The sequence below is a fragment of the Mastigoproctus giganteus genome, chromosome 10, assembly GCF_048544385.1.
Source record: "Mastigoproctus giganteus isolate SK-2022 chromosome 10, ASM4854438v1, whole genome shotgun sequence".
Classification (NCBI taxonomy): domain Eukaryota; kingdom Metazoa; phylum Arthropoda; class Arachnida; order Uropygi; family Thelyphonidae; genus Mastigoproctus; species Mastigoproctus giganteus.
In genome coordinates, this window is record NC_143584.1 from 75,297,135 (window position 1) to 75,322,017 (window position 24,883).

The window sequence follows — 24,883 nt, forward strand, 5'->3', positions numbered from 1 at the left end:
ATTTGCCTTTAGCCAGCGGGTGGTTGGTTGGTGGAACAGACTTCCATCCCTTGTGGTTAAGGTTGATAGCCTAAATAAGTTTAAGGCTCAGCTGGACAGGTATTTTGAACGAACAGAGGGGTGAAGTGGAAGTGGGTTTTTTTTTTTTTTTTTTTTTTGGCTGATGCTGCATAAGCTTGCTTTCTTGCATCAAATGCCTCTACTAATGCTAATGTTTGACAACGTAGGAACATTATGGTTTATCTGTTTACGTATTCCTAATTAGCCTGCAACTAAATAATTGTCCAGTGAGTAGTTCAGGTGCGAAGGGCCTTGTGATCAAATATAAATGGCTCATTGAGCTATTTGCACTTGATCACAAGTTTATGTAGCAATATACTGGTGTGGCGGATGGGAAATCATAGAGTATCAAAACTTTCATAGAGATTTTTTTTTTCTATTTCCGTTAACTCCAGATTCTCCTTGTGATTTCATTCCTGAAGACACGAGAATTGAATGTGGGTAGGCTTAGTCAAGGGCCTTCGTGAGTAGCACAAAAAACTCAAACTATTATATTAGGGCCACCCATAATTTCTTATATATACCTATTTATGTATTATGTCTGTAATAAATTGCGTGTGTTCTATGGTCGATTTGCCTGTTTTGCTGGACGAAAAAAACCTTGCTAACTACGCCTGAGACCGACTAACTCAACCACGGAGTGAAAAAAGCCATTAAAGTTCCTCGCGTCATCGACGGGATTCGAACCCGGGCCTTTTCCACCCGGTGTGGGGAAGACGGCGACAATACCACTGTGTAACCAGCACAGTCATATGTAGCACAGTTGGTAGAATCACCATTCTGCCCACACCGGATGGAAAAGACCCGAATTCGAATCCCCCGTTGACGACGTGAGGAATTTTCATGAGCATTTTTCACAATGGCTAAGTTAGTTGGTCTCAGGTGAGGGTAGCATGGTTTTTCGTCAGCAAACAGGCAAACCGACCACACGCAATTTATAGACATATTATATATGATACAATATGGCCTAAGTCACTGATGTGCTTGAAAAATATCAATAACCATGGACCGCTTGATGGTGGTGTCAATGGTTTGATTTTATAGCATCAAAGAAAGCGTGTTGTCCAGTTTCTTACTGCTCTGTGGCTCCGCGATCAAACAAATATAAACGTCCATCTTTTTTTTTTTTTTACCTGTCAAAATTCACTGGTAAGACTGAATTGTGAAATTCCCCGCATGTGTTTTTTGCAATTGCTCTCGAGACTTTTCAAGCCGGTTTTGTTGTTAACGGCTACGGGGGGGAAGTAACTTTCATTTCGGAAATTAAGATCGAGTGTAGCTACAGAGGTAAGACTGGCGTGCTAGGATTTCACCAACAATCATTTGTTACATGAACAGTCGGTAGTGTTACATGCTGATATTCATACTATATTTGTCATCCACAGTAAGAGTTTTAATTATTAATCATTATAAGTGGAGAACCTAAACGTTGCGTTTGTTGATGACATATTGTTTTATTTATTATTATTTTTTATATTCCTTTTGCTAAACTGAAATAGCATTTTAACGCTGATTCATACTTACACCCGTAACATAGTTTGACACATGTAAGATTTCAATTTTTGAGATCTTTAGGCAGGCTAATTGAGAATGCACACTTTGATATGTTACAATACTCTTTGGGAAATAAAAACGGACAAATTTTAAAGTTACTATACTTTTAAATTGTGTTTCCCAGTCAATTCGATCTTTCAGATTATTACAAAAAAGTACAGTTCAAAATAGGTTTGAAGCAAGAAGTTTTTGTTTTTGCGGTAGTTGGGGAAGAGAGTTGTGATTACAATTGTAATTGATGAGGTGATAGATATATGCATACACACGCGCACATTTTTTAATTAAAACAATGAGCCTGTTTCGTTACTCCGTTTTGACAAAATAAGGAAAATTACCAAAGGACGGCTTTTATCATGGGCAGTAAGTCCAACTAACTCACCACTGCTGTTAGACGTTGGATAAGGGTGGTGGGGGAGAAATAGCGTTCGCTATATTACACACTAATACTGAAAGTTGTATCTTTAGATGGGTTATCCAAATTAAAAAAATAATAATACCACAACTTGGAGCAGCATGCAAAATTATAATCAATAATAATCAAAAGTAAAATTTTAATTATGTAATGTACCAGCTGGTAACAATGCAAAGACTAGAAACTAGGCATCTATTGGGGGAAATCTGATTGAATAGTGTAAAGACAGTGGAAGCTAGGTATCTATGGGAGAAAACTGATTGAACAGTGTAAGCCCTAATCTAAAATGTTACCAAAGTTAATTTATATATATGTGTGTGTGTGTGTATATATAACAGCATGGCATCTCAGATCCATTCTAGCCTATTTTTTTTTTTTTTTTTTTTTTTCCATTTAGGTGCATGTGTGTGTGCACACGCACAGGTAATATGGACAGTTAGGATAGTAATGGGCAAATTCAGTGGAAACATTTAGCGAAACTCAAGCAGTTGCTCTTGACATTTCTAAAGCTTTTGTTCGAGTTTGGCATAAAGGTCTTCTAAACAAGCTTTCATTCCTCCCATCCAATTATCACCCCATTGGGGAATAGCAACAACCCCAAAATAAAGTAACACTTGGTGGAGTTTAAATAAAAACTGTAGAAGAGGAGAGGGATCTGGGAATTATGATATGGGTAGACATTAAGTTTTCTGATCAATGTAAATAGGTGGCTAGGAAAGCCCATGGCATTCTATTGATGATTTATTGAACATTATCCTGTAGAGATAAGCTCATAATCTCACTGTATAAGGCAATTGTAAGACTGCATTTGGAATACTGTGTCCAAGTGTGGAGACTTCACCTAAAAAAAACATTGAGCTTCTTGAATGGGTCCAAAGATGGGCAACTCACATGGTGAGATGGGGACTGTATGAGGAGAGACTTCGATTATGTGAGCTACAGAGCTTGGCAAACAGGTGTCTTAGAGATGATCTGATTGAGGTTTATAAGGCTCTTACAGGGGTTAGTAAAATCAATGAAGGCAGAATTTTCACGTTATAAAGAATCCCGAAACGAGGGGCTATAAATTTAAATTATAGGGGAAGAGGTTTAGACTAGATTTAAGGAAGATAGGTAGACAGCTTGAAGAAATTCAGCTAGATAGTTATCTATGTGAGGAGGGACATGCATAATTTATATTTTCTTATATTCCCCCCCCCCCTTTTTTTTTGCTAGTGTGACAAAAGCCTGTGTTTTCCTTGCGCTATATGGCTATACTAATCATCATCATCATCCATTTTCAATCCACTGCAGGATGAAGGCCTCTCCAGCAACTTTCCAGTTCCTTCTGTTTTGAGCACTGGCCATCCATTTACTACCCAAAAACTCATGAATTTCATCTATCCATCTCCGCCTTTGTCTTCCAGGTTTTCTTCTAGCTCCTCTTGGGTACCATTCTGTTATTTTCTTAGTCCATCTGTCATCATGTCTTCGAGCTATGTGTCCTGCCCAAGACCATTTTAGTTCTTTAGTTTTGATAAGAATGTCCTTTACTTGAGTTTGCTGCCTACCATGTGTTTCTCTTCTTATCTAACAGTCTGATTCCCAATATAATTCGTTCCATTCTTCGCTGTGTAGTTCTCAGCTTCTCTTCCATTCTTTTGGTGAGTGCCCAAGTTTCACTTCCATAAGTCATGGTGGGCAGTATACATTGATTCATTATTTTACGTTTCAGACAAACTGGGATATTGCTCTTCAGTATGTGACTATATTTCCTGAATGCTATCCATCCAAAATTTATTCTTCTTTTGAATTTATTCTTCTATATTAATTTATTCTTCTATACTAATACTAAAGCCCTAAAGAAGGTATGTAAAATGAATGAGGGTATATTCTTGCCAGTGGGAGAGACAAGGACCAAGTGGCATAAATGTAAGCTGAAGCAGGGTACCAAGAGACTGGATTTCAGAAAGTGTGCTTTTAGTGAATAAATAATTGGTCACTGGAGTGAATTAACCCCCAGGTTGAGAGTGTAGGAAATTTAAGATAGAATTAGACAGTTACTTCAAATCAAGAATATAAAACAGTCAATTATCAGTCAGATACTTAATATCAGCCAGAGCCAGTAGGGCATGATGACAATGGGAAGTTTTTGAGGATGCAGCATCAGTCATTCTAATAGCCTAGAATTATAATTTTTTTCATCTTCCCCACCAATTAAATTTTTTTTTGTCATTTAATAATTATGCATATCTTTTTAAAGGCTGCAGTTATTTATTTCATATTTTATGATCAGCACTATCTTTGAATTTTTATTGAATAATTCTAGTTATGTTGGGCATACCTCTTTATATGACAGTAATGTCATCATATGAAGAAAAGTTATGTCCAAGATGTCTTTCTTCAGTATAATGAAGAAAGTCATAACTTCACATAATCACACTAATGTCATTATATGAAGATACATGAAAGAAAAATTTCTAACTTTTCTCAAACTGATTTGCTTGTACTTATTGAAGTCTGGTAAATTTCTCTATGTAGATAAACAAAAAAAAATCATTATACAAGAAAGTACAAACTTCAGGGGGTAATTAATTGATGATGAATGCAAAAAGTGATATAAACTTTTTATAAATATATAATATTTATATAATGTATTATATATTTATATAAACTTTATATAAAACCTTTTGTTTTTATTCATTAAATACTCAACCTGACTTATTAAAATATGCTGTCATTTAGGCAAAATGATAATATGTACAGAATATTGCAGAATATGGTTCTAAAATTCCAAAAGTGACAAGGGAGTGTTATAGGGAAGGAAGAATGCAAAATGGTCAGTAAGCATGCCCCAAAAAATGCTATCAAAGAACGTTAAGTTCAACAGACAGAACAAACTATGCATCCAGGATGCAGAAGATAGTGTCTAGGTAATTCCAGGCAGGGATCTGCCAAGGCTTAAATGTCTAAATACAAACAAAAAAATGCTATCCCTCCCACACTACATGAAATGATCCTAGTAATTGAAGCTTAACATTGACAAATGCAAGGTACTTCATATGAGTAGCAGTAACCCCAGTTTAATGTACCAGCTGTGTGGTACTGCACTCAGGAGAGTGAAGAATGGAAAAAGACTTAGGGATAACTATGCAGTCAGATATGATGTGTGAGCAGTGGAGGCAGTCTGCGAGGATAGCTTGTGGGATTTTGTCAATGACATACAGGAATCTTGTCAGTAGAGATAAGAAGATGATTATCCTGTTGTGTAAGGCAAAGGTTAGGCTACATCTTGATTACTGCATATAGGTCTGGAAGCACTTCATCTTAGGATGGATGTGGATTTGTTGGAGTGGGTACAGAGAAAAGCAACAAGATAAATGAGGGGAAGAGAAGAGTGCTATTACCAGGAAAGGCTTCAGTTCTTCAAATTGCAGTGTGTATGTGTGTGTGTGTGTGTGGAGCCTTAAATACATCTGATTAATGTATTTAAGGCTTTGTATGGATACAAAGGAGCATAAATTCAAATTGGGGAGGATGGATGCAAGATAGATATATGGAAATTTATCTTCAGCCAGAAGTTAACTGATTGTTTGAACAGACTTCAGTCTGATGTTATAAGCATTAGCAAATGATGCAAGAAAGCAAGCTTATACAGCATCAGTCAAAAAAAAGACACCTGCCATTTCACTTATTCATTCCCTCCAATAGTTTGTCTAGTTCTTTGAATTTAGCATTAGCAGAGGTATATAATGCAAGAAAGCAAGCTTATACCATCAGCCAAAAAAATAAAAAACCCTTCCCATTTCACTCATCCATTCATTTACTTATGCTATCAACTTCCACAACAATCAGCCATCTGCTGGCTAAAGGATTTTTTTTTTTTTTTTTTTTTTGATTTGGTAGTTGTTGGTGCATCGGCTTCTGTGGCCATATTGCACCTCCAAGGTTTTTGCCAAAGTACTGCAAAAACCTCCAAGGTTTTTGCAGTACTTTGATCCAAGCCCGAGGCGGGAATCGAACCCGCGACCTTTGGGTTGACGGGTAGGTACTTTACCCACTCGGCTAGCCCGGTCGGCCTGGCTAAAGGAAAACTACCACACATTTATTCTGCAACCATACCTTACTCATGTGTGTGGTCTGAGCAACAGGAAGAATCCCATCAACACAGCTTGCTCAATCCATGCAAAGCAGTAAAAACACTACAGTCAGATCATATCACAGGTGCCTAGTCTCCAGACACTGCAATTTGCAGAACTGAAGCCTTTCTTGGTAAGAGCACCCCTTTATTCCACTCACCAAACTCACTGCCCTTGTCTGTACTCATTCCAGCAGCTCCACATCCTTCCTAAAATGAGATTTCCAGACTTATATATATATATTTTTTTTTTATGAAAACCAAAAACATGAGAAGTATTAGAACCTATAGTACAGTGGTTTTAAACCTTTTTTTAATAACGGCATCCCTAAGTAATTTTTTTTTATTTTGCGGCACCCCTACTCAATTTTCTGCCTGTTAGATCTGATTCTCTGTATGTGTGTGTGTGTGCGTGTGTGTATATATATATATATATATATAATATTAAAAATATATATGGCTTCTGTGTCACTCAATAATTTGTGCCCCATGCACTTTTCTTCTCTGCCAGTTTTCATCAGTTTATCTGATATCCATTTAGGCCTAAACCTTGAACAGTATTTCTTAGTTGGTATGAAAAGCCTAGTAGCTTCTATGATTAATTCCTTGAATGCTTCCCATTTAGAATTTGCTGATGGTAACATCATCAGTTAGTCTCACTGTTTAGAATTTAAAACTGTCTGAGACTACTGGTAGTTATCTTTATGAAAGCAAAAACCCCTTCCTTTCTGTCTCCCATAGGGAAGACAATGTTTTGATTGTATTTTTGATTTTGCATGTGTGTAAGTCACTGGGTAATTATAAATATTGTTATTATTATTATCTCATGTGTTTATCTGTATTCAAGCACTGGGCGAGAAATGTGTCTGCTCAACTTGCAAAAAAAAAAAGAAGTAAACGTAGTCCTATTCAGGGTACTGTAGCGAGTGGGATAAGCGAGTGAAAAGGATGGCTGAATGTGAATGCCCTATATATTTAGACTGAATTGCATCCTGAATATGTACAGTATATTAAAAAATAATAATAATAAATAAATAAAAGTTGTTTACCTGCAGGTTAAGTTATATATATGCGAGTGAATATCGGGGTCACCTCTGTAAACTATGCAGTGACTGAGTGAATGTTAGTGAATAATCCAAAAAATAATAAAATAAAATAAATGTGATTGTCTGACAAATGCTGTTTAGGTGGCCCTTGCATGCTGTCTGGCTGAATGATGATGAATGCAAGAAGACAAATGTGTGTGAGAGAGTTCTCCTCTGTCCTACTATTTGGTCTGCAACTAAACTAATTTTAAAAAAAGAAGTGTGTACTTATGTATGTGTTACAGGTATATAGATGAGCAAAATATGTGGTGTGTGTGTGTGTGTGTGTGTGTGTGTGTGTGTGTGTGTGTGTGTGTGTGTGTGTGTGTGTGTGTGTGTGTGTGTGTGTGTGTGTGTGTGTGTGTGTGTGTGTGTGTGTGTGTTCTGAGAGGCCCCAAATTAGACTGCAGTGACTTACACAGATCAGCATGGCAGGGGCAACCTATTAGGAGCCCCTGCCATGCTGATGTTGTGCCTATTCCCTCAGGTGTATTAACTGCAGACACCAGCTGGCCTAGCTGGTGTGGATCTTATACAGAGAGCCACTATTCCCATATATCAGGATAGTGTTAAAATGAAGTAGTTCCATACTTCATTTTAACACTATCCTGATTATGTTATGTTCGCAACAGACACTTTGAACACTCATGACAAACCAAACCATTTGCTGATGTTGGCTGCAGTAAACTATTTTCCTTCGTTTCATAGTTCCAGTCCATTTTATGTATCATGTCTACACAAACCAATATCTTAACTCCTTGTTAGACCAGGGTTCGAGCCCATCACCACCAAATATGGAGGATGCGGAAAGGTCAAGGAATGACCACCGCATATCTAGGAGCAATATGGCCTTAGTTGCTAATGCTCCAAATAACAAACAAACAGCTCTAACTCCTTGATGCATTTTTAAAGAGCATGTTCATTGACCATTTTCATCCCTTTTGTGATCTTCCCATAGGGCACCCTGACCCTTATTCCCCTTAAATTTCTACCTGCATTTTTTGCATCATTTGCTAATAACTAATATCATAATCATTTTGCCACCACCTCACTCTCTAAACACATCCCATTATTACTATTCATTTAGCTGCCCCTGAGAGTTGGTGCTTTAGATTCAGCTAGTTCGATACTTCATTTTAAGGCGCCTCCATAGCCAGGTGGGAAGGAGCGGCAGTGTGTAGCACACGCTTCTTGATTGGACCGGGGTTTGAGCCCGTCACCACCAAATACGGAGGATGCGGAAAGGTCAGGGAATGACCACCGCATATCCCCGGAGCAATATGGCCTTAGTTGCTAATGCTCCTAAAAACCAAATAACAAACAAACAGACTTCATTTTAACACTATCCTGATTATGTTATGTTCACAACAGACTCTTTGAACACTCATGATAAACCAAACCATTTGTTGATGTTGGCTGCAGTAAACCATTTTCCTTCATTTCATAGTTCCAGTCCATTTTATATATCATGTCTAACTCCTTGGTGCATTTTTAAAGGGCATGTTTTTTGACCATTTTCATCCCTTCTGACAACCTCTTGTTGCTACCGAAATTTCAGTGCTTCATTCTAGAACATTTTAGTACAATATTCCAGTGTCCTTTCTTTATTTCCAGAATTTTCTAGTATTTATATATGACCCACGTTATATGAAGTGTACATAAAATTAATGTTACCATTGTATTTTTTATCTTTGATATAGAATTCAAATTTTATACTGTGCAAGAAAACAGTCTGCTTTGTAAATACTTGTAGATTCAATATAATTAAGAGAAAGAAAAAAATAGTACCCAATTTTTAATGATATTTAACCTTTTTTTTTTTTTTTTTTAATTTGAGCTCATTTCTACACTTTTTTTTTGAATTTTTTTTTTTGAATGATGCATACTGTCATGTGTTCTTTTTCTAAATAAATAAATATAAGTATTTTTGCTTTATACTGTACACTTCATAGTAATGAATAATAGTTATTCTCTACTTATTATGAATATTCTTTATGTTTGTTAGGCATTATGGCAAAAAAACCTTCAACACCATTTACAAAGTTTGCTGACTTTTACAAGCGTCTCTGGGAAAGACAACCACTGAAACCCCCTTACCATCATATTTGTAGAATTGGAGATCCAACTCTAAGAATAGTAGCACAACCAGTTAATCCAGAAGACATAGCAAAACCAGAAATACAAAAGGTAATATAGTTTCTTTTTAACAGAATGTTTTGTATTTTCTTGTCTGAAACTCTGAACTTTTATCATCAGTTATATGCAGTTATTGATCCCCATTTATTGATCCAAGTCAAATACAGAATGCTTACACCAGAAGACTATAGCAAGGTTACATATGTATTGGAGAAATCTTACCCAAGTGCATAAATAGAAGCTCCACCAATAGTACAAATGATACAAGAAACTCTGTAAGAACTCTAAAAGACTATGCTTAGATCTGCCATGAATTCTGACAAGAAAAGCAAACATAAGAAAGCGTTAAACAAATATTTGCAAACAAACTAATTGCTAAAAAATTAATACATAGTAAAGTTAAGTAGGAACATATAAAATGATAACAGATATAGAGAGAGTGGACGAAGAATTTGTAAATGAGTTAAGCAGCTATTTATACCTTTGTAAAAAAAAAAAAAAAAAAAATTGTGGCAAACTTGACCAGGATTTTCTTATTAGTAATTTGCTTGGTTAAATCAGTGTTAAGGGTATTTGCATCTTTAATAATTTTTAAAGAAAAGTTGTGTTCCACTGTCCAAAGTCTGTTACTGATGGGGATCATTTAATTCTAATTGAAATTTCTGTCCAGTGAGGTTCCATAGCTCTGGACAATTTTTGTCTGAATTATAATGAATGTTCTAGATCTCACTGGTTCAAAATTAGATTTAAAGAAAGTCCAGCACCAAAAATAATATTCAAGAGAAGAAATCTTTTTTGAAATTAGATAGAGCAACACCAGTCTAGATGGGGAAAGTGTACAAAATGTTGGTTTAAGCATTTGCTGAAGTATTTAATGATTAAATTAGGAGTGAACAATGATGCAGCTCTTATTTTACTGACAAAATTACTTTTGTGAGTTAATTGGCCACATAGTTGCAGTGATGAGTGAGTAAATTTAAAATCATAAAACACTCCTAAATCTTTACAAAAAGGATTTTGGGCTCTTTGGATTCAAATGATAATACAAAGAAGCCAAAACTGAAAAAGGAACATGTTTATAGGTGATAATGAGATTTTGATGGGTTAAGTGAGAAATTAAATGATTTACTATAGCATAAGAACTCTTCAAGTATCTGTCATAAGAGGAGAACCAGAAGTTGTGATAGGTAGTAGCAGATAATGTGCCTCTCTGAGGAATGCCTGCTGAATAATGAAGGATCTCTTAACACTCTGGATAAAATATAAAAGAGTTTTAGAACAGAGAAGATTTTAACATTTTAAAAGACCTCTGGATATGTAATAATAGTTCTTCAGCAAGGTTAATAAGAGCAATATTGTGCACATGGCATTGAAAATAGAGTTGATGTCAGTGTAAGTGATAAACTTATTTTCTATAATTTAGTGCATTAAGAATCAGAAATTTAATAGTAAGTTGATTTGTGACAGTAGACTAGCCTGGAACTCCACAGTGAGTATGGTCACAATGTATAAGAAGGAACTGTTTAGATAATATTGGAAATATGCATCCTTCAAGTAATTTAAGAATGGAAGAGGATTTAGATTTGGGACAAATGTCTGTCTTTTCGATTTTGTGGATTTTTACATTTTAAAAGTGGAAACAATTTATACATGGCCCAATAAATCAGGGGGAAAGAAGTTGGGTAACAGAACTGCATTAAAAAAATCAACTCAAAAATCAAGCATATAAGCTAGATATTTTTATAATGAAGAAAGGAATGTTATCTGGGCCATCAGTGCCCCTCAGAGGTGGGGAATTAATTGCATTTTTCACCAAGTCTTTGAAACGGTATATAGCATTCAGATTACTAATTGGAATCCTTGAGGTTAATAGGAGAACAGCAATGTTTTGTTTGAAGAAAGTGTTATATTTTTCATCTTAAGCATTCTTAGAATGAAAAATAAACACTAATTAATGTCAAAAATTTAAAAACATCCATTAAATGCTAAGTTATAGGTAATAAATCTAAAATTATTCATTAAATATTTTATTGAATTCATTAAATATTAAATGTTTGAATTGCTTTAAATATAAACAGCAATTCCCAATGGCAAAAGAAAGGAATTATTTCCGAGAGTTCAAGGAAACAGCTACTACTTGTTCCCCTGCATTTCCAAAACAAAAAAAGAAAGTTTGCATTTTGTAGTTTTTAAACAAAAGTATTTGAAAGGTTCTAACATTTACTTCATAAAGCATGCAAAACATGTTTGCAACATAAAATGTCAAGAAGAAAATAAAAAGATCCAATGTTTTTTGATCAAGCAAAAAATGCAGATTTGGATGAAACAAAGTGTCTTTACTTAATTTTTGTTTTAGTAGAACAATCTTCTTAAGAATGCAAGCAGATCATTCTAGTCTATTATTCAGGAAAATGTCTACTAAATTGGACGCCACAAAAAAAGAAGTATGCTTTAGCAGAAAATGGCTTATTTTCTGCAAAGGAAATTCAGAAAATCCTGAAACTGCATTCCATACTTGCCATGAAAGTTGATTTCAGTAATGTACTGCTACCAGTACAGTGGCAATGCCATTCTCAATCTGCCATAACAGCAGCAAGTGTTGTTATGGTAGACATCATGACTGATATTATAGCAGCATTAAAAGAAAAGCAAAAATTATGTTCATTTTTGTAGACTAGCTTTAAGCATTTGCTATTTAATACTTAGACTAGCTTTGCAATTTAATTCATGTAGCTACAGGGATTATAGTGGTGCTGCGTTTAGTGGCTGTGTTAAAATGTGCACTCAATTATATTAAAATTTGGTGTTTAAGCATAAAAAACTGAAAATACATCTTATCATACAGAAGAAGAGATACAGAGGATTCATTAGACACATATGTTATATCTGTGTGGTAAATATTTAGGCTCTAAGATTACAGTTTAACAGTTATTGCATTTGAAGAATACAGAAGATTATGCAGCAGTTAATGCCATATGAAAGGAGTGCAAATTTGAAATATAGGAACAAATATTTTAAAATGTAAGGAATGTATCCATTGGGGGTTAAGACTGTGTAAATCAGCATGAAAATATGTTTATGGTAAGGAAATGTTGCGTACTTTATGGTTTGGGAGAAAATTATTTTAAAATATATTCAACATAATTAGTTGGAAATACTGGACATTAATTAGACATCGAATTAGGAAGAAGAGGGAAAATAGCATCACCTTATGAATAAATTCATTGACTGAAGATATAATAACTACTTGTGCGAATCTAATGAATAATATATATCCATTTATATACATAGACAACCTCTGGAAACCAGTTGTAATCAGCCTTCTGCACTAAGTGGGGGCTCTGCTGTAGTCACCTTTCCTCTTTGAGGATCTCGTGGGATGCATGATGATTAAAGCCGGCCCCTTTCAAAATCTGCCATGTGGTAGGCAATGGCATAAACCACATTATCTGATGCCACAGAGACCATAACAAAACCAACTCCAAAAACTGCTGTTAAAGGAAGACCTGCAACTAGGTGGAAGGATGAGATCAGTGAATTTTTGGGCGTGACATTTTGCGATGCCGCTCATATAGCACATGATCAATGCAGTTGAAGAAATTTGTTGATGGCCACAACAGCTCCTCAGGGAACTATGTGACTGGAAGAAGAAGCAGCTACAGAAAAATTACTATAACAAGTCTGTCAGTCCGTTTATATCAAGATATGCAAAATTCGGAAGCTTACAAGGGCCATACAAGCAATATTCAGGTTGTATACATCACAGGTTGTGCTGTATACACAGCCCACAACTAGCATGGGGATATCAAAGCCATGTCACTGAGACATGAGATGCAGAATTTGAATATGCCAAGTACAATGTGTACAGAAAGAACAAAAAAGAGGAGGGGGGGAAAAAAACCTCACATTAGGGCCACCCTAGAGCAAACTCATCTGCCCATGTCCATAAATTGGATGTGTTCGCTGGTTGATTTGCCTGTTTTGCTGGATGAAAAACCCTAGTTTCTGGGGGGGGGGGGTGGAGGAGATTTCTATCCATGCCTGAGACCTATTTACAACTTGGCCATGGAGTGAAAAAAAGCCCATTAAAGTTCCTCGCATCATTAACAGGATTCAAACCCAGACCTTTTTCATCCAGTGTAAGGAGGACAGTGATTATAAACTACCTACACAGACTGTACAGAAAGGATGTGAGAGAGGAGCGATTATGCTGTTAAAAAAGCAAGTAAATCTAAGGTTGTGGATCCAGGTGACATGGGTGGCCAATGAAATATGAAGTCCATCTGGTGTGGAAAAAAATGACAAAAATGAGAGTAGGACTCTGTAAGGTTGAGATTAGGATTGGCTTAATAATTGTGATGAGTATAATGAACAACTTTAGAGACATAGTGGGCCAGTAATTCAGAATGTCTTATAATGGGATGATTTTAACTTTCCAGATATTGACTAGAACTTGTGGGTTGGTCACTCACATAGTCAAGAAGTTTGTGGATTTATTGAATGACTGTTTCCTAAACCAGCATGTCAGAGGTAACGAGAGAAAGCAATACTCTTGATCTGATAATCAGCAGTGACTTTTTGTGCATTAAGAATCAGCAAATAAAAGACCCACCGAGTGGCAGTGATCACAGTGTATTAATATGGGATTTACTTAAAGATGTAACTACTGCCCTAGAGCAAACTCATCTGCCCATGTCCATAAGTTGGATGTGTTTGCTGGTTGATTTGTCTGTTTTGCTGGAAGAGAATGGCTTTTGCTTTCATAAAGCTGACTAGAGTGGTCTCAGACAGTTTCTCAAGCCTACAATAGATATAAACTAGTCTGTAATCAAGTCACAAAGGAGGTTAGGCAAGTTAAGGCAGATTATGAGGTTTCTTGCAAACAATGCAAAGAAAAGCAGCAAAGACTTCTTTACTTATATAAAGAGAGGGAAAGGGATGAATCACATTAACCCACAAGATATGAACAGTTTAACTGTTGATCATGTGCTCAGGTTGCTGACAATAGGTATTTTGCATCTACATTCATGCAGAAGGCATTTTTTTTAAGGATATGGGTATGCCAGAATTTCAAATTCTAACAGGAAGCTAAATGATTTTGTGATAACAGAGAGGAATTTTTGAAGTTAAACAAAAAGGGCACTGGGTCAGATAGGATCTATCCAGTTATATTGAGGGAAGCAGCAAAGGAAATAAGCAAACCCTTGGCCATAATTATGAGAGCATCCTTGGATTCAGAAGTACCTGAGGACTAGAGGTGTGTGTGAATGTATCCCCAATTCACAAAGTGGAATCAAAGAATAACATGAGTAATTACCTGTTAGCTTGACTGCTGTTATACTGCAGTGACAGTGTGAATTTGTTAAGGGGCTGTCTTCTCTAATGAATCTGATTGGATATTGTAATGTAGTAACAAAGGAACTAGAAGCAATAAATAATTTTGACATTGTATACTTTCATTTCAGAAAAGCTTTTGGTACTGTTGAACATAAAAGATTGCTGTACAAACTAAAGCAGTGTGGCATTAAGGACATATTACTGCTATGGATAAAAAGATAGCCTAGTGGGACTAATTATCAATGAGCACTGCTCTTGGTTGATATTGATGTTGAATTAATGTTATTAATATTATAAATTATATGATATTGAATTAATTTATTAGTGATATTAATGAAGGTATATACATCAGGTTTAAAGCGTAATTTTGCAGATGATCAGGGTAGTGGTGAATGAAACAAACCTGGGGGTAATTGTGTAGTCAGATATGAAGTTCTCTAAGGAGTGTAGACAGGCTGTTAGAACAGCCTGCATGGGGGTTTTCATGGAATTTTTTCAATGATTTATAGGGATTTTTCCAGCAAAATTCTTACATAAGTACAAGTCCAATGTCAGCATATAAAATATGCTTCTGTCTTCTCAGCCTGCAACCCATGCACTGTATTGAGTACTATATGTTCTAATACCTTTCATGTTTGGGGTTTTTATTAAAAAAAAAAGAAGAAGAAAAAAATCTCATGTGTACCCTGTACGCATGAAAGATGTTTTATGTGTAAACATCCTTGATGACACCTATTTCAAAACATAAATTTCATCGTTCATGATTTTGGCCAGAACCGAAATCATGAATGCTGTAATTTATGCTGACGCCCGCTACTTACTCTCTCGAATCAATGTTAGTGATAAATGGGATACACACGCCTGCTGATTACTCTACCGAATCAACGTTTGGAAGAGGTTAGGCCAATAGCCTAATTATCCATTTGTTGAATAGTATGATTGCAACAATAGAAATATTTATATTGTTACAATCGTAATATCATGTTACTATCTTGTTGGATCGTGTTATTCTGTCATGCTTTGTCACAAATTACACATGCAGCACTAATGAGATCTGCAAGAAACAATGGTATCCGTTCATAATACGCTGTCAAAATTATGACTTGGCTCAGGATCTCAATGAGTACAAGTGCGAGATGGTAACACTGCACATTCCATTTCGCATTGAGGAAACAGATACTGTCAGAAATTAAATATATCAAGATAATAAATATATCAAGATAATATATCAAGACAATAAATACCTCACTAGATCATAAATTGTATGAATCAGACTTGCAAAATGATTGAAATATATAAAACGATGTGTCAAGACAACGCTGACAAAGAATGCGGTAATGACCTGTGTAGCCTTGTGACGCGACTGCGAGAAGACCCTTTTCAAAACTTTTATGATCATCCAAACAGTGAGATGAATGAGGATCTAAAGCTCACCACGCTCAACCGACTCAGCACAATTGCAAACAAACACGAAAACTTGATGAAAATGGCCAATGACAAGCAACAGATTCTATTCATGCATGTAATTTGGAGTCTGTTATCTCCCAATCGCGAACTGATTTAAATATTCTTGACCAGCCCAACTTTGCAGAAAAACATTTATGATTTGCCTCTTGATGGAAATATACAACTGCTTCAGTAATACAGATAAGTACTGTAATGCCTACATTACATGTGCTTCAACTGAGGCTGCTATTGCGATAGACGAAACTACTGTACACACTGCCCTGCGATATCTATTTCTTTTGTTACCAAAATGTTTCTACCACGAGTGGAAATAGTTAACCCAAAGCCACCTAAGTGGTATGCCCCAAATCATAAATGTTTTTCCACAACCAGTTGGTTTACGCCAGCTCTGAGCACATCCAAGATCACCTCCCATGATCCTTTACACGATCTCCTCTCCCAACTCAGTTTCATAACATCATGACAAATTGATTTTACTGCCCTCTGAAATTTAGTAGGTGCCGCCAAAGATGTTTACACATCAAAAAAATAAAATAAATAATAACAAAAATAATAAAATAACTAAGTTTTTTTTCTTTAAAAAAAAAAATAACTGAGTTTTCTTCTTTAACTTTAATCCTGCACGAGCACGTGCTTTTCATGCAGGATTGATTTGACCCCCAGACAATATTTCAGCAATTTGTGTTCTTCATCTACTCTATCCTCATAGCTGAAACTCCTGATAGCAGCTTTTGAAAATGTTTCCTTTGATTGCTCCTCTGAAAATTCCAGAAATCCTGTTAATTATCACATTTTTAAGAAAAATTCATGAATTAAGTTAAACTTAATTATATGCACATGTTGATTGGCATATGTCACTTTCCATTATCGACAGTAATTTGTGTTTACTGCTTTGTTTGTTCCCCCAATCAGTAACACTCTCCAGCTTCATGACATTAAAGCATCATCTGGAATCAAACTGTTGATGTGCATGCTTTGCATTTCACACAGCAGATGCTCCTATCAGTGACAGGTTGTTGTCTGATTGCAGACATCTGTTGAAGCATGCAGTTTTAAATTTGTATTTCATTCACTGATTGGTCTAAAGGGAGTTTTAATTTCTAAATTTAATTACAGATATATATATACAGTGGATTCCGGTTATTTGGGCCACCGGTTAATCGGGGCAGCCGTTTATTTGGGACAAATCTTAAAAACCAGAACCCAATCGAGAAAATAGCCGATGCTTACTTTGCTTAATTGGGACAAAATGCCATTTAATCGGGGCAGGAGACCGCAGCACTGGAGATTACCTTACGATTGTCTCCAACCGTACCATGTAGTTCGGTCGGATTTCTGAAGTTCACAACCATAAAACAATAAAAACAATTAGCAGTCACCTGTATTGGCCTTTTCTGTTAGTGAAATCTATCATAAACGGATAGTAAACTCTATCTTATTGAATTTGCGATAATACTGACAGCTGGAATTCTGTGGGTTATTATGATAAAATGTGTTTACACTTCCATGGAATCTTCAATCATATAAAAAAAAATAATTTTCAGAATCTTCTCTTCATTCCTATTTTTAAAGCTTTGTAACTTGTTACTCCGTTCCGACTTTCGCATATTGTGTTACTTGCAATTTGTGTGTGCCGTGTTTTTTGTTATTGATTGCTTATCTTTTTACTGTTTTAAATTTTAACCCACCCACAAATGTCAGTGAACAGAAATATCAACTAGTTTAGTTAGTATGTACATATTTACAGTACGTATTAATTATTCCGATTATCACGTATATTCTTCTGAATTTCACATATCATTTAATTTTTTAATTGGTAAGGTAATAAAGGGTAAATTTGTGCTTAATATATCTTTACTTTTATAGCCTGTAGATAATATTCCTCCTATTTTCGCTAATTAGACTCTATTTAATAGAATTAAAATTCAATTCACAAATGTGATCACAATGACCGGCGCTTATGCCACATCGTATAGTGAACGGTACTTTACTATGGTGAGTTCGTCGTAACGTGATTTGATTGTACAGTGAACTAATTGTAAAGGGGGGGGGGTACATTGTATTTTTAACTATTTGCGTGAAACTTCGGATAATTAGGGCAGCCGCTTAATTCGGCCAAAATGCACTAGTCCCGATGTGTCCCAAATAATTGGAATCAACTGTACTTTTAATATAAAAAATGGAATTTCCACAGCTGTATTTAGAAAAGATTGAAAATAAAGGTGACATCAAAAAGGTGAACAATTTTTAATTATTTTTTGCTCATTTTATGGGCAAGTGGGGTTACTTAGATCCCATACAATTAGAGAGAAAAAAAAAACCCTTTTTTGCCTACAAATGGGTTAACAATTGACTCCATTGTAATAAATAATAAACATAACCAAAAATTGGAAAATTTTTGAAAATTTGGACTTTCTTTTCCTCCATTGTGTTTTTATGCAATGGTCTTAGTGCTTACAGCAGAAAAAAACTTTTACACGAGTTGGCTTTGTATTGCATTACTTTAAACAAATGCCACTGGAAAAGATTAATCTGTCCTTTATTTAAAAGATGAAATTCAATGACAATCTGCTTCTGGAATTATTGGTCTATCATCAGATAAGCAGTTGGTCTCTAATGCCAAATCCCTGCCAAAACAGTGCTGAAGAAGTTCTGATGTGAACTGCCATGTAGTATATTAAGTTGGAACTTCAAAATTGTAAAATAACTAATTCTGTTGTAGCCTTTTCAAAGTGATGAAAAGCAGGAATACCCTTTTCATCTCCTTAATGTATATAATGATATATAAATAAATTAATAATCTTTATGTAACATTATCTGAATTTTCAGGTTATTCATGCAATGAAAACTATACTCAAAAAAAGAGAGGATGTTGTTGGAATATCTGCACCACAAATAGGATGTTCACTACGCATATTTGCTGCAGAGTATTCATTCGATGCAGTGAAGTGCCTTCCTCCAGAAATTATTAGCAGTAGGGAACTTGCTGCCTTTCCACTTCAGGTATGTAAATTTTTTTCCTTAATACAATACAGTTAGTATTCAGTTATTCTAATTTCTTCCAATACATAATTACTTATGCTAAGTTGATTAGTTTGACAAAACCATTGCCAAATGCAGAGTAATATTTTTTTTTTGTTTAAGGAATCATTTCCTCACTACACATGAATTTATACTATAAGAAACTCTGCTCTCCTTTCTTCTCTCTCTTACACTTTTCTCCAGCCAGATGGTCCATAAAGTCCTCCCCAGAAATTTATAAATCCCTCTTTGTAGGATTAGGAAAATTTAGTGTACGTGCAGCGTGAATACATGAAAGCACTTGCAAAACTTCATTCCTAAACTTTGCTGACTTTTATTTGAACTTTATTATTTTAATTCTGAAAAGGTAAAAAAAAAAAAAAAAAAAAAACATTAAGTTATTAACGATACTGATTATAAGAAATATACACTGCTTGTTGCACAAGAGCTAATTTTTAAAATTTTTCTTAGTAGTCAAGCTTTCAAATACAATTTCATTCATTGCATGTTTAAATATGCAATGCTTCACAAAATCTGTGGCCCATTGTTACCAATGAATGTGGAATCTGACTGTTGTAAATCTCCCTTGAGGTTTGGTGCAATTTACCATGACCATTTCTTCATGAAACTCAGTTCACAAGGGAATTTTTATCTCATTCTTAACATAAATGAACATGAGATAAGTGAGTTATTGTAAAATTGCTGGGTGTCCATAAAGCCCTTGTGTACCTTTCGCATCTGTAATTGGTTGCATAAAGAATCTACTCTAGGCATAGGGTCTATATAATCCCATGTGCATGCAATTTTAAAAATCAGCAAGAAATAATTCAACTTGTTTACTTTCTGATGCCCCTTTATTTTCATTTTCATTCTGTTTTGAAGACAAATGTCAAATATCCATTTTTTATATTAAAATTGTATATTTTTAATTATTTTTAAAAATAAAATCCCTTTCTGTTGTGCTTTAGGCCTTTTGGCAAGCAAAATGTAAATCAAAAAACCTAGACTTCAACAATGGAAACCAGCCAGTCAATAAAAATGAAGTCCCAGAGAGTGCAGCAATTGAAGCTACAGTGCATTTAGTTGCTAACCAGCTAGTTCAATGTCATGGAGTCAGAGAGTAACTCTCTGAGAGAGATGCCATTCCATACATACATATGATTAGCCAGAGTATATACAGGATCATTTGAACAGGAATGGAATTATATGGGAATCACAGTATGGCTTATTAATGGGAGATCCTGTCTGACTAGTCTAATTAGATTCTATGAGTTTGTCACAAAATACAGGATTGTCATCATAAGTTCTCTGCCACATGCCATGTTCATTCCAGCCAGAACCCAATTGCATCTCCATTTCTCCCTCTAGCCCTGTCCTTCAGCCCACATTACCCATCAGCCTCTATCAAATCATCCAGCATTTCAATTCTTCCTCCTCTCAGTCTCTTGCTTATCACTTTGTTTACAATAACATCTCTTATTCTCTCCGCTCAGTACATGTCTAACCAAATTTAGAAGAATAGAGTGGGTGGGCTTGAAGGAATTTAAATGGGGGCCATCAAGCTCTCAGCTACCCAATTCAATGCCAGAGCTTGCACTTGTGCATCAGGTGACACAGCAGCCATCACAGTAGTCATCTAGCAAATTCAGAAATATTCTTCTATTGAGTGAGTCACCAACTCATGAGCCCACAACCAATATGTGGAAAGTTGAAATTCCACAAGGATAACACATTCTGATATGCAGGCTCACTGTATTTGTATGTATAGTTGTTCATTATACTCATCGCACTCACAACATTTATCTTTCTTTGGTTGAAAATAGCATAACTCCTGATGTCATGTCTGAAACTAAGATTTTTCTCATATTACATAGATGAGATTTTAATTATAAGTAATAGATATGATAGACAATCTGTTGTCATAGTTTATGCATTCCAGCCAAGATTAAAATATACTCTTTAATTAAAGGAAAACAATAGTTTAATTTTTTTTTAAATCTTACACGCAATATTTATGTTTATATCCCACCTCTTATGCATTTTCGGCATTAATGCCGAAAATGCATATTCACAACATTGTAAGGTATTGTTACTCCTCTGATGACCAAGGAATTACAATATACAGGCTCAGTCTTTCTAACCAGAACTTACCCTCCTCTGATTAACAGCACCATAATGCAGTTTAGAAAACTGTTTTCCATACTGCCATGAAAATTCCTTTCAGTCCCTCAGCACATATGACTATATTAGATACTGCAGTTTAAAGTGGTTAAAATTACAAAGTCATCACCGTAATTGTAACCAAGGAGTACTGAGGGAAGGTGGCATTTTTTTTTTTTTTTTTTAATGCTACATATGCTTGTTTGCTTCCTTTGCATCTTTTTTTTTTTTTTTTTTTTGCCAATGCTGATACTAAAATAAATATATTTGTTATTGTTCCTGTGTTTTTACTTAAAATAAATAAGACTTTGAACACACTAATCAGTCATATTCACTGTATTTCAAAAATTTTATATTTCTTCACAGGTTTTCATAAATCCTAAAATGACTGTAATAAATGAGCATACTGTGAAATTTCCTGAAGGGTGCACAAGTATTGATGGTTATAGTGCAGTAGTGTCCCGTTTTCATGAAGTTCGTTTAACAGGTAATCATTTAGTATAATTCACTTTCTCCCTCTATTTCTCTCCCTCCTCCCTTCCTACTTAAAATATAGTTTTAGTTCTTTAATACTAAATTAAACAGCTTTGCTTATACAATAATAATATTAGGGCATTCTTATTATATATAGTATCGTGTTTTTCTCATAACAGAAATCAAAGTTTGATTTGTAGGTAATGAGTCAGTGGCATCCATAATAGAATAACATCAAATTATTCTGTCTCACAAAGGTATTTCTTCATTGAGTGAGAAACTAGCAATTATCTGCACTTCTTTTGTGAATTCTCTGATAACCATAGTGATATTATGGATAATGATAACACTTTGCGATATAAATACAGTGGATTCAAATGCAGAATGCAGTATAAAGTTGTTGTTTAGTGACATAATGGAGCAGGAGCTAGTGGGAAAATAACTGCACCAATCTTATGATATATCTGATAATTAAAATAAATATGATATTTAAAATAAAAACATCAGCCAGTAGTACGGCAATTTTTGCCTAACTTTTACCTCACATAATATATATATATACAGGGTGTTTCAGTTAAACGTTTCAGAACTTCTAAGAGGGGTAGGGTACATCCTGACAACTCGAAATCATATAGCAATGTGGGGTCGGAAATGCTTTCCTGAAGCGGTGTTGTACACAGAAGCACCATAAAGAAAAGAGACCGTAAGTGAGAAATTGTTTTAATAATACATGAAAAGAAGCAAAAGGTACATGGATTACCGTAGGTACATGGATTATCAAGTAGATAGGTCTAACCGGACCTATGTACTTGATCTTTCTGCAGCAAGTATTGCCACAACGTTTGAGAGATGAACAGATTTCTGAATCTACGCAACAGACAATGTGGTTCCAACACGATGGAGCCCCTGCCCATTATAGCGGAGATGTTCGTAACTACCTGGATGTCACATTTGGTCACCAGTGGATCGGACGTGGTGGTCCCGTGCGTTGGCCTGCTCGGTCACCCGACCTATCATGTCTTGATTTTTATTTCTGGGGTCATATGAAATCGCTAGTTTATGACACCCCTGTTGACAATGCTGAGGAGCTGGTTGCAAGAATCGCAGTAGCTGCCGAAGAAATTCGAAATTCGCCTGGAGTATTCCAGAATGTTCGGATGTCCATGCGTCGGAGATGTGAGGCGTGCATTGTAGCCCGTGGAAGAAACTTCGAACACTTACTTTAATCCATGTACCTTTTGCTTCTTTTCATGTATTATTAAAACGATTTCTCACTTACGGTCTCTTTTCTTTATGGTGCTTCTGTGTACAACACCGCTTCAGGAAAGCATTTCCGACCCCACATTCCTATATGATTTCGAGTTGTCAGGATGTACCGTACCCCTCTTAGAAGTTCTGAAACGTTTAACTGAAACACCCTGTATATATATATATTGAAGAATATTATGTTCAAGCATAATCTTGTCGGTATCCATGTAATGATGACTTGTCAGGAAATGTGCTCTGTACTTTATTTCTGGATCTGTTTAGTATATTTGATTCTGTTCTATAAATTAGTTGTAAGAAAATAAAAACATTAGCTACATTGTGCTCATCATCTAAAATTAGTTGTAAAGTAGATGTGCTACAAGATCTGCGTAGTAACTAGAACACTTCATGACATTCTTATGTGAAAAATAAATACTATGTAAGCAGAGGGTGGTGCATGGCAGTTGTTAAACTGTTTTTTTTTTTTTTTTATTTGGTAGTTGTTGGCGCATCGCCTTCTGTGGCCATATTGCACCTCCCAAGGTTTTTTTGCAGTACTTTGATCCAAGCCCGAGACAGGAATCGAACCTGCGACCTTTTGGGTTGCCGGGCAGGTACTTTACCCACTCGGCTAGCCCGGTCGGCTGTTAAACTGTAGCAGATCTTCATCTTTGAGTAGTGACTGGAGGAAGTCAAAGTCGTATGTATGCGGGTAGCATTATCGAGGCCACGTTATGTCAAGGATCTGGGTATATTCTTATGTGTACGCTATATCCAAAAATTTCATTACTTCATACAGCATGTCTCTCCCCCCCCCCACTTTTTCTTACTATTGAATACACCATGAATTGTCAAACTAATAGAGTAAGCTTATCTGCAAAAAGATCTAAACCTCCCAAACACTTCCTAATTCATTTCACAAATATACGTGGTCTCAGTTCTAATCTCAACGATGTCCATTTCCACTTGCAGTCTGCCAAACCCCATGTACTTTTTCTGACAGAATCTCAGTTATTGTTTGATTCAACTACTGCTCATTTCAGTTGCCCAAATTATTCTCTGTATGATTCCTTTCACCTCAAAGGTGGTACTTGTACATATGTCGGTTCGATATTCCCTGTCAGAGACTTGGTAATTTGGTATCTCCTCTTTTTGATCTTCTCTGGCTTAAAATCTCTCTACCTCATTCTGTCAAATTCATCTGTTGTCTCTACCATTCTCCCAACTCCACTAATCACTTGGAACTCTTTGACTTCCTCTCTGAAACTTGACTTTCTCCAGTCCAGCTTTCCTAACAGTGAGGTAATCTTCCTTGGTGATTTTAATGTTTAAAACTCCAGCTGGCTTCCGTTTTCTAGTCATACTGACCCAGCTGGTCGAGATGCTGAGGCTTTTGCAATTACTAAGGACCTTGCACAGATTGTTCATTTACATACAAGAATACCAGACAATGCTAACCATACAGCCAACACGCTTGATCTTTTTCTCACAAACAACCCTTCTAAGTACACGGTAGAAGTGAGAGGTCCTTTAGGCACTGCAGATCACAACTTGGTGATTTTCTCTTCTCCAATGGAGCCTTTATCTCATGGCTATTCACAACCTCATGTTGTTTGGCATTACAAGAATGCAAAATGGGATGACCTGCGAGATTTCTTTTCCTTGGTCGGATTACTGTTTTAAAACTTCTGACGTCAACGTTTGCTCAGATCGTGTCAGTGAGATTATTCTTGCAGGAATGGAATCCTTTATCCCACACTCCACTTTAAAATCTCGTCCTTTATTTTAAGCTTGGTTTTCCAATAAATGTGA

General features: G+C 35.7%; 1 protein-coding gene across 2 annotated transcripts in view; it reads left to right on the forward strand.

Annotated features, from left to right (window-relative positions):
* The first annotated feature begins 1,336 nt into the window (after positions 1–1,336).
* LOC150079091 (peptide deformylase, mitochondrial-like) overlaps positions 1,337–24,883 on the forward strand; it is a 35,128-nt gene continuing 11,581 nt past the window's right edge. The window contains exons 1-4 of one of the 2 annotated variants that reach the window (XM_090382680.1): positions 1,337–1,347; positions 9,234–9,415; positions 18,998–19,171; positions 21,716–21,836. In XM_090382680.1, coding sequence (XP_090238806.1) covers positions 9,239–9,415; positions 18,998–19,171; positions 21,716–21,836 — 472 coding nt within the window. In that variant the 5' untranslated portion in view covers positions 1,337–1,347; positions 9,234–9,238. Of the gene's footprint in view, positions 1,445–9,233; positions 9,416–18,997; positions 19,172–21,715; positions 21,837–24,883 lie in introns of both variants that reach the window. The other variant, XM_090382679.1, reaches the window with a different exon arrangement.